This window comes from Salvelinus alpinus, chromosome 11, assembly GCF_045679555.1.
Source record: "Salvelinus alpinus chromosome 11, SLU_Salpinus.1, whole genome shotgun sequence".
NCBI lineage: Eukaryota > Metazoa > Chordata > Actinopteri > Salmoniformes > Salmonidae > Salvelinus > Salvelinus alpinus.
Window position 1 is genome coordinate 3524801 of NC_092096.1, and position 16106 is coordinate 3540906.

At 41.9% G+C, this 16106-nt stretch overlaps 1 protein-coding gene across 2 annotated transcripts in view; it reads right to left on the reverse strand.

Annotated features, from left to right (window-relative positions):
* arhgef39 (Rho guanine nucleotide exchange factor (GEF) 39) overlaps positions 1-16106 on the reverse strand; it is a 133603-nt gene that overhangs the window by 94585 nt on the left and 22912 nt on the right. For both annotated transcript variants that reach the window (XR_011666768.1, XM_071331537.1), the window contains exon 4: positions 1770-1890. Coding sequence is in view for 1 of the 2 variants with exons in the window: in XM_071331537.1 (XP_071187638.1) it covers positions 1770-1890 (121 nt within the window). In the remaining variant the exon portion in view is untranslated. The remainder of the gene's footprint in view (positions 1-1769; positions 1891-16106) is intronic.

Sequence of the window (16106 nt, forward strand, 5' to 3'; positions counted from 1 at the left end):
GGTCTATATGGTCTTAACCAGTCCTGTATGAGGTGGTCTATATGGTCTTAACCAGTCCTGTATGAGGTGGTCTATATGGTCTTAACCAGTCCTGTATGAGGTGGTCTATATGGTCTGATACAGTCCTGTATGAGGTGGTCTATATGGTCTTAACCAGTCCTGTATGAGGTGGTCTATATGGTCTTAACCAGTCCTGTATGAGGTGGTCTATATGGTCTTAACCAGTCCTGTATGAGGTGGTCTATATGGTCTGATACAGTCCTGTATGAGGTGGTCTATATGGTCTGATACAGTCCTGTATGAGGTGGTCTATATGGTCTTAACCAGTCCTGTATGAGGTGGTCTATATGGTCTGATACAGTCCTGTATGACAGCTCTGAACGCTAAAGGCCCAATCAGACAAATGTTTTTGTTTTTCCAGGCATCTCCAAGGACACATATTGAATACATATTCATGAACAATATTGCCGCTATATGCATGTGTTAGATTAAAACAAACACCCTCAGTCAATGTAATTGGTCAGCTATAACACACAAACAGGAATTTATTCAAATAAACATTACGTTTTAGATAAATGAACTAGGAGACATGTATTCGAAGGCGTCTGGTAATTGGTCAATAATGTCTACGTGATGTTCATTCCGGAACACAGAACCCAATCAGGACATGATGTTCTGTCTCAGCCCCATCAACCTAAGAAGTGGTGTTCTTACCGGAACACAGAACCTCACAGGGTTCTGAGAGTTGTTGTTCACAACAATACAATAAGAAGTGGTGTTCTTACCGGAACACAGAACCTCACAGGGTTCTGAGAGTTGTTGTCCACAACAATACAATAAGAAGTGGTGTTCTTACCGGAACACAGAACCTCACAGGGTTCTGAGAGTTGTTGTCCACAACAATACAATAAGAAGTGGTGTTCTTACCGGAACACAGAACCTCACAGGGTTCTGAGAGTTGTTGTCCAGAACAATACAATAAGAAGTGGTGTTCTTACCGGAACACAGAACCTCACAGGGTTCTGAGAGTTGTTGTTCACAACAATACAATAAGAAGTGGTGTTCTTACCGGAACACAGAACCTCACAGGGTTCTGAGAGTTGTTGTCCACAACAATACAATAAGAAGTGGTGTTCTTACCGGAACACAGAACCTCACAGGGTTCTGAGAGTTGTTGTTCACAACAATACAATAAGAAGTGGTGTTCTTACCGGAACACAGAACCTCACAGGGTTCTGAGAGTTGTTGTTCACAACAATACAATAAGAAGTGGTGTTCTTACCGGAACACAGAACCTAACAGCGTTCTGAGAGTTGTTGTTCACAACAATACAATAAGAAGTGGTGTTCTTACCGGAACACAGAACCTCACAGGGTTCTGAGAGTTGTTGTTCACAACAATACAATAAGAAGTGGTGTTCTTACCGGAACACAGAACCTCACAGGGTTCTGAGAGTTGTTGGTCACAACAATACAATAAGAAGTGGTGTTCTTACCGGAACACAGAACCTCACAGGGTTCTGAGAGTTGTTGGTCACAACAATAAGAAGTGGTGTTCTTACCGGAACACAGAACCTCACAGGGTTCTGAGAGTTGTTGTTCACAACAATACAATAAGAAGTGGTGTTCTTACCGGAACACAGAACCTCACAGGGTTCTGAGAGTTGTTGGTCACAACAATACGATAAGAAGTGGTGTTCTTACCGGAACACAGAACCTAACAGCGTTCTGAGAGTTGTTGGTCACAACAATAAGAAGTGGTGTTCTTACCGCCAGGACCTTGTTGGCGTTCTGGATGTTGTCTACGTAGGTAACGTAGTGGTGGAGGTGAGGACAGAATTCATCAAATCCACGCCCAACGTCCCCGTTCTCCAAACGGACCAACAACGACCTGCACAGAGTAGAGAGAGACAATTAACAATGATGATCACCATCGACAACACACCCTCCTCATGCAAGATAACGTGTCAAGATAATCACAATATAGTATTGGCAAATAAGTATTGTGAGAATATCGTATCGTGACGTCCCTGGAAATTCCCAGCCCTAGAAATATTGCAATGGACATCACGGTACGATATTCTCACAATACTTAGGTGCCGATTCTATATGTAGAGCCGATTCTATATGTAGAGCCGATTCTATATGTAGAGCCGATTCTATATGTAGTTCTGATTTCTATATGTAGTTCTGATTCTATATGTAGTTCTGATTCTATATGTAGAGCCGATTCTATATGTAGTTCTGATTCTATATGTAGAGCCGATTCTATATGTAGAGCCGATTCTATATGTAGAGCCGATTCTATATGTAGTTCTGATTCTATATGTAGTTCTGATTCTATATGTAGTTCTGATTCTATATGTAGTTCTGATTCTATATGTAGATCTGATTCTATAGGTATAGTGGATATAGTGGGTGTAGGTATAAGTGGGTCTAGTGGGTATAGGAATAGTGGCTATAGTGGGTCTAGTGGAGTGGGTATAGTGGGTTTTGGTCTAGTAGGTATAGGGTATAGTGGGTATAGTGAGTATAGTGGGTCTAGTGGGTCTAGTGGAGTGGGTATAGTGGGTATAGGAATAGTGGGTATAGGTATAGTGGGTTTTGGTCTAGTAGGTATAGGTAGGTATAGTGGGTATAGGGAATAGTGGGTATAGGGAGTATAGATAGTGGGTATAGGGTATAGGGGGTATAGATAGTGGGTATAGGGTATAGTGGGTATAGTGGGTATAGTGAGTATAGTGGGTATAGTGAGTATAGGGTATAGTGGGTATAGGGTATAGTGGGTATAGTGGGTATAGGGTATAGTGAGTATAGGGTATAGTGAGTATAGGGTATAGTGAGTATAGGGTATAGTGAGTATAGGGTATAGTGGGTATAGGGTATAGTGGGTATAGGGTATAGTGAGTATAGTGAGTATAGTGGGTATAGTGAGTATAGGGTATAGTGAGTATAGTGAGTATAGTGGGTATAGTGATAGTATAGTGGGTATAGTGAGTATAGGGTATAGTGAGTATAGGGTATAGTGGGTATAGTGGGTATAGGGTATAGTGAGTATAGGGTATAGTGGGTATAGGGTATAGTGGGTATAGGGTATAGTGGGTATAGGGTATAGTGGGTATAGGGTATAGTGGGTATAGTGGGTATAGGGTATAGTGAGTATAGGGTATAGTGAGTATAGGGTATAGTGGGTATAGGGTATAGTGGGTATAGGTAATAGTGGGTATAGTGGGTATAGTGAGTATAGTGGGTATAGTGGGTATAGGGTATAGTGAGTATAGGGTATAGTGGGTATAGGGTATAGTGGGTATAGTGGGTATAGTGGGTATAGTGGTTATAGTGGGTATAGTGGGTATAGTGGGTATAGTGAGTATAGTGAGTATAGTGGATATAGTGAGTATAGGGTATAGTGAGTATAGGGTATAGTGGGTATAGGGTATAGTGAGTATAGGGGGTATAGTGAGTATAGGGTATAGTGAGTATAGGGTATAGTGAGTATAGGGTATAGTGAGTATAGGGTATAGTGGGTATAGGGTATAGTGGGTATAGGGTATAGTGGGTATAGGGTATAGTGGGTATAGTGGGTATAGGGTATAGTGGGTATAGGGTATAGTGAGTATAGGGTATAGTGAGTATAGGGTATAGTGAGTATAGGGTATAGTGGGTATAGTGGGTATAGGGTATAGTGGGTATAGGGTATAGTGGGTATAGGGTATAGTGGGTATAGGGTATAGTGGGTATAGGGTATAGTGGGTATAGGGTATAGTGGGTATAGGGTATAGTGGGTATAGGGTATAGTGGGTATAGGGTATAGTGGGTATAGGGTATAGTGGGTATAGGGTATAGTCGACTAGCGCTATCAATAGGATGCCAAATCCATACCGGGACTCAGAGTATCACTATAATATCATCCAAAATAATACTGTGATATTGTAACAGCATCAATCTCTTCCCCCATCGCTAAATATTACCACATAGAACCGTCTGATCACCACAGAATAACATGAATAAATAGAGTACAATTAGACATATATAACTCCTGACTGCACTGTCTAATGGTGTTCCCAGAGACGTCCTGACGTCGCAGGAAGAAGGAGCTCTGAGGGTGATTTAAATAGATTGTAATGAAGCATCGGGCCAAGGTAGACCTGTTGGTAATCAGAAGACTCAGAGGCAGCCAGGAGAGAGACACACACAGCCAGGAGAGAGAGAGACACACACACACACACAACCAGGAGAGAGAGACACACACACATAGCCAGGAGAGAGAGAGAGACACACACACACACACAGCCAGGAGAGAGACACACACACACATAGCCAGGAGAGAGAGAGAGACACACACACACACCAGAAAAGCATGCACACTTAGCAGGAGAGTTGGGCAAACATACAGCCAGGAGAGTTGGGCTAACGAGGGCAAAGGGCAAGAAAAAGCATGTTTCCGTTTCTTCCCTCCTCTCACAGCCAGAGGATATTATGATAAATATAAAACTACAAATTACAACTTCGACTGTTTTCATGGTGATTAAATAGTGTGGCTGTCAGGAAGAAGAGAACGAGAAGATCGGAGGGAGGAGGAGAGTGGAAGGGAGGAGAGGGGAGGAGAGGAGAGTAGCGGGGAAGGGAGGAGGAGAGAGAGGAGAGGGGAAGGAAAGGGAGGAGGAGGAGGAGAGTGGAAGGAAAGGAACGGGAGGAGGGGAAGGAAAAGGAGGAGGAGAGGGGAAGGAAAGGGAGGAGGAGAGGGGAAGGGAGGAGGAGAGGATACGGGAGGAGAAGAATAGAAGAAAAGGGAGGAGGAGAATAGAGGAGAGGAGAGGAGTGGAGGAGGAGAGGAGGGGAGGAGAAGAGAGTAGGGGAGAGGAGAAGAGAGGGGGAGAATAGAGGAGAAGAGAGGAGGGGAGAGGAGAAGAGAGGAGAAGAGAGGAGGGGAGAGGAGAAGAGAGGGGGAGAATAGAGGGGAGGGGAGAAGGGGAGAAGAGAGGAGGGGAGAAGGGGAGAAGAGAGGAGGGGAGAGGAGAAGAGAGGAGGGGAGAGGAGAAGAGAGGAGGGGAGAGGAGAAGAGAGGAGGGGAGAGGAGAAGAGAAGAGAGGAGGGGAGAGGAGAAGAGAGGAGGGGAGAGGAGAAGAGAGGAGGGGAGAGGAGAAGAGAGGAGGGGAGAGGAGAAGAGAGGAGGGGAGAGGAGTGGAGAGGAGGGGAGAAGAGAGGAGGAGAATAGAGGGGAGGGGAGAGGGGGAGAATAGAGGAGGGGAGAAGAGAGGAGGAGGGGAGAGGAGGAGAAGAGAGGAGGGGAGAGGAGGAGAAGAGAGAGGGGAGAGGAGGAGAAGAGGGGAGAGGAGGAGAAGAGAGGAGGGGAGATGAGGAGAAGAGAGGAGGGGAGAGGAGGAGAAGAGAGGAGGGGAGAGGAGGAGGGGAGAGGAGGAGGGGAGAGGAGGAGAAGAGAGGAGGAGAGGACAGGAAGGGAGAGGAGGAGGAGACAGGAAGGGAGAGGAGGAGGAGACAAGAGGGGAGAGGAGGAGAGGAGAGGAGGAGAGGACAGGAAGGGAGAGGAGGAGGAGACAAGAGGGGAGAGGAGAAGAAGAGAGGAGGAGAGAGTTGAGGAGACGGCTCAGATTAGTTCATCCACATTAAAGGCAGGACATCTGGGTTGGCTAACAGCTGAATACAACTAGAGCCTAACAACACGCAGCAACTAACACAAAACAGGATGTAGGCGGCTTCCTTTGCTACAGGAATACTAATTACTGACTTGTCACTAGCAGGGTAAAGGGTAGTTAGCACACACGCAGACACACACACACACACACACCAACAAACAATAATACTGACTACACTCGTGGTTGAGTTGAGTAACACTATGGGTTCATCAGGTATCAGACAGACAGTAACACTATGGGTTCATCAGGTATCAGACAGTAACACTGTGGGTTCATCAGGTATCAGACAGTAACACTATGGGTTCATCATGTATCAGACAGTAACATTATGGGTTCATCATGTATCAGACAGTAACACTATGGGTTCATCATGTATCAGACAGTAACACTATGGGTTCATCATGTATCAGACAGTAACACTATGGGTTCATCATGTATCAGACAGTAACACTATGGGTTCATCATGTATCAGACAGTAACACTATGGGTTCATCAGGTATCAGACAGTAACACTATGGGTTCATCATGTATCAACAGACAGTAACACTATGGGTTCATCATGTATCAACAGACAGTAACACTATGGGTTCATCATGTATCAGACAGTAACACTATGGGTTCATCATGTATCAGACAGTAACACTATGGGTTCATCATGTATCAGACAGTAACACTATGGGTTCATCAGGTATCAGACAGTAACACTATGGGTTCATCATGTATCAGACAGTAACACTATGGGTTCATCATGTATCAGACAGTAACACTATGGGTTCATCAAGTATCAGACAGTAACACTATGGGTTCATCATGTATCAACAGACAGTAACACTATGGGTTCATCACGTATCAGACAGTAACACTATGGGTTCATCATGTATCAACAGACAGTAACACTATGGGTTCATCAGGTATCAGACAGTAACACTATGGGTTCATCATGTATCAACAGACAGTAACACTATGGGTTCATCATGTATCAGACAGTAACACTATGGGTTCATCATGTATCAGACAGTACCACTATGGGTTCATCATGTATCAACAGACAGTAACACTATGGGTTCATCATGTATCAGACAGTAACACTATGGGTTCATCATGTATCAGACAGTAACACTATGGGTTCATCATGTATCAGACAGTAACACTATGGGTTCATCATGTATCAGACAGTAACACTATGGGTTCATCATGTACCAACAGACAGTAACACTATGGGTTCATCATGTACCAACAGACAGTAACACTATGGGTTCATCATGTATCAACAGACAGTAACACTATGGGTTCATCATGTATCAACAGACAGTAACACTATGGGTTCATCATGTATCAGACAGTAACATTATGGGTTCATCATGTATCAGACAGTAACACTATGGGTTCATCAGGTATCAGACAGTAACACTATGGGTTCATCAGGTATCAGACAGTAACACTATGGGTTCATCAGGTATCAGACAGTAACACTATGGGTTCATCAGGTATCAGACAGTAACACTATGTGTTCATCATGTATCAACAGAGAGTAACACTATGGGTTCATCATGTATCAACAGACAGTAACACTATGGGTTCATCAGGTATCAGACAGTAACACTATGGGTTCATCATGTATCAGACAGTAACACTATGGGTTCATCATGTATCAACAGACAGTAACACTATGGGTTCATCATGTATCAGACAGTAACACTATGGGTTCATCATGTATCAACAGACAGTAACACTATGGGTTCATCATGTATCAGACAGTAACACTATGGGTTCATCATGTATCAACAGACAGTAACACTATGGGTTCATCATGTATCAGACAGTAACACTATGGGATCATCATGTATCAACAGACAGTAACACTATGGGTTCATCATGTATCAGACAGTAACACTATGGGTTCATCACGTATCAACAGACAGTAACACTATGGGTTCATCATGTATCAGACAGTAACACTATGGGTTCATCATGTATCACAGTAACACTATGGGTTCATCAGGTATCAGACAGTAACACTATGGGTTCATCATGTATCAGACAGTAACACTATGGGTTCATCATGTATCAACAGACATTAACACTATGGGTTCATCATGTATCAGACAGTAACACTATGGGTTCATCATGTATCAGACAGTAACACTATGGGTTCATCATGTATCAGACAGTAACATTATGGGTTCATCAGGTATCAGACAGACAGTAACACTATGGGTTCATCAGGTATCAGACAGACAGTAACACTATGGGTTCATCATGTATCAGACAGTAACACTATGGGTTCATCATGTATCAGACAGTAACACTATGGGTTCATCATGTATCAACAGAGAGTAACACTATGGGTTCATCATGTATCACAGTAACACTATGGGTTCATCAGGTATCAGACAGTAACACTATGGGTTCATCATGTATCAGACAGTAACACTATGGGTTCATCATGTATCAACAGACAGTAACACTATGGGTTCATCAGGTATCAGACAGTACCACTATGGGTTCATCATGTATCAGAGAGTAACACTATGGGTTCATCATGTATCAGACAGTAACACTATGGGTTCATCATGTATCAGACAGTAACACTATGGGTTCATCATGTATCAGACAGTAACACTATGGGTTCATCATGTATCAACAGACAGTAACATTATGGGTTCATCAGGTATCAGACAGACAGTAACACTATGGGTTCATCATGTATCAGACAGTAACACTATGGGTTCATCAGGTATCAGACAGTAACACTATGGGTTCATCATGTATCAGACAGTAACACTATGGGTTCATCATGTATCAACAGACAGTAACATTATGGGTTCATCAGGTATCAGACAGACAGTAACACTATGGGTTCATCATGTATCAACAGACAGTAACACTATGGGTTCATCATGTATCAGACAGTAACACTATGGGTTCATCATGTGTCAGACAGTAACACTATGGGTTCATCATGTATCAGACAGTAACACTATGGGTTCATCATGTATCAGACAGTAACACTATGGGTTCATCACGTATAAGACAGTAACACTATGGGTTCATCACGTATAAGACAGTAACACTATGGGTTCATCACGTATAAGACAGTAACACTATGGGTTCATCACGTATAAGACAGTAACACTATGGGTTCATCATGTATCAGACAGTAACACTATGGGTTCATCATGTATCATACAGTAACACTATGGGTTCATCATGTATCAGACAGTAACACTATGGGTTCATCACGTATCAGACAGTAACACTATGGGTTCATCACGTATCAGACAGTAACACTATGGGTTCATCACGTATCAGACAGTAACACTATGGGTTCATCACGTATCAACAGACAGTAACACTATGGGTTCATCACGTATCAACAGACAGTAACACTATGGGTTCATCAGGTATCAGACAGTAACACTATGGGTTCATCAGGTATCAGACAGTAACACTATGGGTTCATCAGGTATCAGACAGTAACACTATGGGTTCATCAGGTATCAGACAGTAACACTATGGGTTCATCAGGTATCAGACAGTAACACTATGGGTTCATCAGGTATCAGACAGTAACACTATGGGTTCATCATGTATCAGACAGTAACACTATGGGTTCATCATGTATCAGACAGTAACACTATGGGTTCATCATGTATCAGACAGTAACACTATGGGTTCATCATGTATCAGACAGTAACACTATGGGTTCATCATGTATCAGACAGTAACACTATGAGTTCATCATGTATCAGACAGTAACACTATGGGTTCATCATGTATCAGACAGTAACACTATGGGTTCATCAGGTATCAGACAGTAACACTATGGGTTCATCAGGTATCAGACAGTAACACTATGGGTTCATCAGGTATCAGACAGTAACACTATGGGTTCATCAGGTATCAGACAGTAACACTATGGGTTCATCATGTATCAGACAGTAACACTATGGGTTCATCAGGTATCAGACAGTAACACTATGGGTTCATCAGGTATCAGACAGTAACACTATGGGTTCATCAGGTATCAGACAGTAACACTATGGGTTCATCAGGTATCAGACAGTAACACTATGGGTTCATCAGGTATCAGACAGTAACACTATGGGTTCATCAGGTATCAGACAGTAACACTATGGGTTCATCAGGTATCAGACAGTAACACTATGGGTTCATCAGGTATCAGACAGTACCACTATGGGTTCATCATGTATCAACAGACAGTAACACTATGGGTTCATCAGGTATCAGACAGTAACACTATGGGTTCATCATGTATCAGACAGTAACACTATGGGTTCATCATGTATCAACAGACAGTAACACTATGGGTTCATCATGTATCAACAGACAGTAACACTATGGGTTCATCATGTATCAGACAGTAACACTATGGGTTCATCATGTATCAACAGACAGTAACACTATGGGTTCATGTATCAGACAGTAACACTGTGAATTCATCAGGTATCAGACAGTAACACTATGGGTTCATCAGGTATCAGACAGTAACACTATGGGATCATCATGTATCAGACAGTAACACTATGGGTTCATCATGTATCAGACAGTAACACTATGGGTTCATCATGTATCAGACAGTAACACTATGGGTTCATCATGTATCAGACAGTAACACTATGGGTTCATCATGTATCAGACAGTAACACTATGGGTTCATCATGTATCAGACAGTAACACTATGGGTTCATCATGTATCACACAGTAACACTATGGGTTCATCAGGTATCAGACAGTAACACTATGGGTTCATCAGGTATCAGACAGTAACACTATGGGTTCATCATGTATCAACAGACAGTAACACTATGGGTTCATCATTTATCAACAGACAGTAACACTATGGGTTCATCAGGTATCAGACAGTAACACTATGGGTTCATCAGGTATCAGACAGTAACACTATGGGTTCATCAGGTATCAGAGAGTAACACTATGGGTTCATCATGTATCAGACAGTAACACTATGGGTTCATCATGTATCAACAGACAGTAACACTATGGGTTCATCAGGTATCAGACAGTAACACTATGGGTTCATCATGTATCAGACAGTAACACTATGGGTTCATCATGTATCAGACAGTAACACTATGGGTTCATCATGTATCAGACAGTAACACTATGGGTTCATCATGTATCAGACAGTAACACTATGGGTTCGTCATGTATCAGACAGTAACACTATGGGTTCATCATGTATCAACAGACAGTAACATTATGGGTTCATCAGGTATCAGACAGACAGTAACACTATGGGTTCATCATGTATCAGACAGTAACACTATGGGTTCATCAGGTATCAGACAGTAACACTATGGGTTCATCATGTATCAGACAGTAACACTATGGGTTCATCACGTATCAGACAGTAACACTATGGGTTCATCACGTATCAACAGACAGTAACACTATGGGTTCATCACGTATCAACAGACAGTAACACTATGGGTTCATCATGTATCAGACAGTAACACTATGGGTTCATCATGTATCAGACAGTAACACTATGGGTTCATCAGGTATCAGACAGTAACACTATGGGTTCATCATGTATCAGACAGTAACACTATGGGTGCATCATGTATCAGACAGTAACACTATGGGTTCATCAGGTATCAGACAGTAACACTATGGGTTCATCAGGTATCAGACAGTAACACGATGGGTTCATCACGTATCAGACAGTAACACTATGGGTTCATCAGGTATCAGACAGTAACACTATGGGTTCATCAGGTATCAGACAGTAACACTATGGGTTCATCAGGTATCAGACAGTAACACTATGGGTTCATCATGTATCAGGCAGTAACACTATGGGTTCATCATGTATCAGACAGTAACACTATGGGTTCATCATGTATCAGACAGTAACACTATGGGTTCATCATGTATCAGACAGTAACACTATGGGTTCATCATGTATCAGACAGTAACACTATGGGTTCATCAGGTATCAGACAGTAACACTATGGGTTCATCATGTATCAACAGACAGTAACACTATGGGTTCATCATGTATCAGACAGTAACACTATGGGTTCATCATGTATCAACAGACAGTAACACTATGGGTTCATCAGGTATCAGACAGTAACACTATGGGTTCATCATGTATCAACAGACAGTAACACTATGGGTTCATCATGTATCAACAGACAGTAACACTATGGGTTCATCATGTATCAGACAGTAACACTATGGGTTCATCATGTATCAGACAGTAACACTATGGGTTCATCATGTATCAACAGACAGTAACACTATGGGTTCATCAGGTATCAGACAGTAACACTATGGGTTCATCATGTATCAGACAGTAACACTATGGGTTCATCAGGTATCAGACAGTAACACTATGGGTTCATCATGTATCAGACAGTAACACTATGGGTTCATCATGTATCAGACAGTAACACTATGGGTTCATCATGTATCAGACAGTAACACTATGGGTTCATCAGGTATCAGACAGTCACACTATGGGTTCATCATGTATCAGACAGTAACACTATGGGTTCATCATGTATCAGACAGTAACACTATGGGTTCATCATGTATCAGACAGTAACACTATGGGTTCATCATGTATCAGACAGTAACACTATGGGTTCATCATGTATCAACAGTAACACTATGGGTTCATCAGGTATCAGACAGTAACACTATGGGTTCATCATGTATCAGACAGTAACACTATGGGTTCATCAGGTATCAGACAGTAACACTATGGGTTCATCAGGTATCAGACAGTAACACTATGGGTTCATCATGTATCAGACAGTAACACTATGGGTTCATCATGTATCAGACAGTAACACTATGGGTTCATCAGGTATCAGACAGTAACACTATGGGTTCATCATGTATCAACAGACAGTAACACTATGGGTTCATCATGTATCAGACAGTAACACTATGGGTTCATCATGTATCAACAGACAGTAACACTATGGGTTCATCAGGTATCAGACAGTAACACTATGGGTTCATCATGTATCAGACAGTAACACTATGGGTTCATCAGGTATCAGACAGTAACACTATGGGTTCATCATGTATCAGACAGTAACACTATGGGTTCATCATGTATCAGACAGTAACACTATGGGTTCATCATGTATCAGACAGTAACACTATGGGTTCATCATGTATCAGACAGTAACACTGTGGGTTCATCATGTATCAGACAGTAACACTATGGGTTCATCATGTATAAGACAGTAACACTATGGGTTCATCATTTATCAGACAGTAACACTATGGGTTCATCAGGTATCAGACAGTAACACTATGGGTTCATCAGGTATCAGACAGTAACACTATGGGTTCATCAGGTATCAGACAGTAACACTATGGGTTCATCATGTATCAGACAGTAACACTGTGGGTTCATCAGGTATCAGACAGTAACACTGTGGGTTCATCATGTATCAGACAGTAACACTATGGGTTCATCATGTATCAACAGACAGTAACACTATGGGTTCATCATGTATCAGACAGTAACACTATGGGTTCATCATGTATCAGACAGTAACACTGTGGGTTCATCAGGTATCAGACAGTAACACTATGGGTTCATCATGTATCAGACAGTAACACTATGGGTTCATCAGGTATCAGACAGTAACACTATGGGTTCATCATGTATCAGACAGTAACACTATGGGTTCATCAGGAATCAGACAGTAACACTATGGGTTCATCAGGTATCAGACAGTAACACTATGGGTTCATCATGTATCAACAGACAGTAACACTATGGGTTCATCATGTATCAGACAGTAACACTATGGGTTCATCATGTATCAGACAGTAACACTATGGGTTCATCATGTATCAACAGACAGTAACACTATGGGTTCATCATGTATCAACAGACAGTAACACTATGGGTTCATCATGTATCAGACAGACAGTAACACTATGGGTTCATCATGTATCAGACAGTAACACTATGGGTTCATCAGGTATCAGACAGTAACACTATGGGTTCATCATGTATCAGACAGTAACACTGTGGGTTCATCATGTATCAGACAGTAACACTATGGGTTCATCAGGTATCAGACAGTAACACTATGGGTTCATCAGGTATCAGACAGTAACACTATGGGTTCATCATGTATCAGACAGTAACACTATGGGTTCATCATGTATCAGACAGTAACACTATGGGTTCATCATGTATCAGACAGTAACACTATGGGTTCATCATGTATCAACAGACAGTAACACTATGGGTTCATCATGTATCAACAGACAGTAACACTATGGGTTCATCAGGTATCAGACAGTAACACTGTGGGTTCATCATGTATCAGACAGTAACACTATGGGTTCATCATGTATCAACAGACAGTAACACTATGGGTTCATCATGTATCAACAGACAGTAACACTATGGGTTCATCAGGTATCAGACAGTAACACTGTGGGTTCATCATGTATCAGACAGTAACACTGTGGGTTCATCATGTATCAGACAGTAACACTATGGGTTCATCATGTATCAGACAGTAACACTATGGGTTCATCAGGTATCAGACAGTAACACTATGGGTTCATCAGGTATCAGACAGTAACACTATGGGTTCATCAGGTATCAGACAGTAACACTATGGGTTCATCAGGTATCAGACAGTAACACTGTGGGTTCATCAGGTATCAGACAGTAACACTATGGGCTCATCATGTATCAACAGACAGTAACACTATGGGTTCATCAGGTATCAGACAGTAACACTATGGGTTCATCAGGTATCAGACAGTAACACTATGGGTTCATCAGGTATCAGACAGTAACACTATGGGTTCATCAGGTATCAGACAGTAACACTATGGGCTCATCATGTATCAGACAGTAACACTATGGGTTCATCAGGTATCAGACAGTAACACTATGGGTTCATCAGGTATCAGACAGTAACACTATGGGTTCATCACGTATCAGACAGTAACACTGTGGGTTCATCACGTATCAGACAGTAACACTGTGGGTTCATCACGTATCAGACAGTAACACTGTGGGTTCATCATGTATCAGACAGTAACACTGTGGGTTCATCAGGTATCAGACAGTAACACTATGGGTTCATCATGTATCAGACAGTAACACTATGGGTTCATCAGGTATCAGACAGTAACACTATGGGTTCATCATGTATCAACAGACAGTAACACTATGGGTTCATCATGTATCAACAGACAGTAACACTATGGGTTCATCATGTATCAACAGACAGTAACACTATGGGTTCATCATGTATCAGACAGTAACACTATGGGTTCATCATGTATCAGACAGTAACACTATGGGTTCATCAGGTATCAGACAGTAACACTATGGGTTCATCATGTATCAGACAGTAACACTATGGGTTCATCATGTATCAGACAGTAACACTATGGGTTCATCATGTATCAGACAGTAACACTATGGGTTCATCAGGTATCAGACAGTAACACTATGGGTTCATCATGTATCAGACAGTAACACTATGGGTTCATCATGTATCAGACAGTAACACTATGGGTTCATCATGTATCAGACAGTAACACTATGGGTTCATCAGGTATCAGACAGTAACACTATGGGTTCATCGTGTATCAGACAGTAACACTATGGGTTCATCGTGTATCAGACAGTAACACTATGGGTTCATCGTGTATCAGACAGTAACACTATGGGTTCATCATGTATCAGACAGTAACACTATGGGTTCATCATGTATCAGACAGTAACACTATGGGTTCATCAGGTATCAGACAGTAACACTATGGGTTCATCATGTATCAGACAGTAACACTATGGGTTCATCATGTATCAGACAGTAACACTATGGGTTCATCAGGTATCAGACAGTAACACTATGGGTTCATCAGGTATCAGACAGTAACACTATGGGTTCATCATGTATCAGACAGTAACACTATGGGTTCATCATGTATCAGACAGTAACACTATGGGTTCATCATGTATCAGACAGTAACACTATGGGTTCATCATGTATCAGACAGTAACACTATGGGTTCATCAGGTATCAGACAGTAACACTATGGGTTCATCAGGTATCAGACAGTAACACTATGGGTTCATCATGTATCAGACAGTAACACTATGGGTTCATCAGGTATCAGACAGTAACACTATGGGTTCATCATGTATCAACAGACAGTAACACTATGGGTTCATCATGTATCAACAGACGGTAACACTATGGGTTCATCATGTATCAGACAGTAACACTATGGGTTCATCAGGTATCAGACAGTAACACTATGGGTTCATCATGTATCAGACAGTAACACTATGGGTTCATCATGTATCAGACAGTAACACTATGGGTTCATCATGTATCAGACAGTAACACTATGGGTTCATCATGTAACAGACAGTAACACTATGGGTTCATCAGGTATC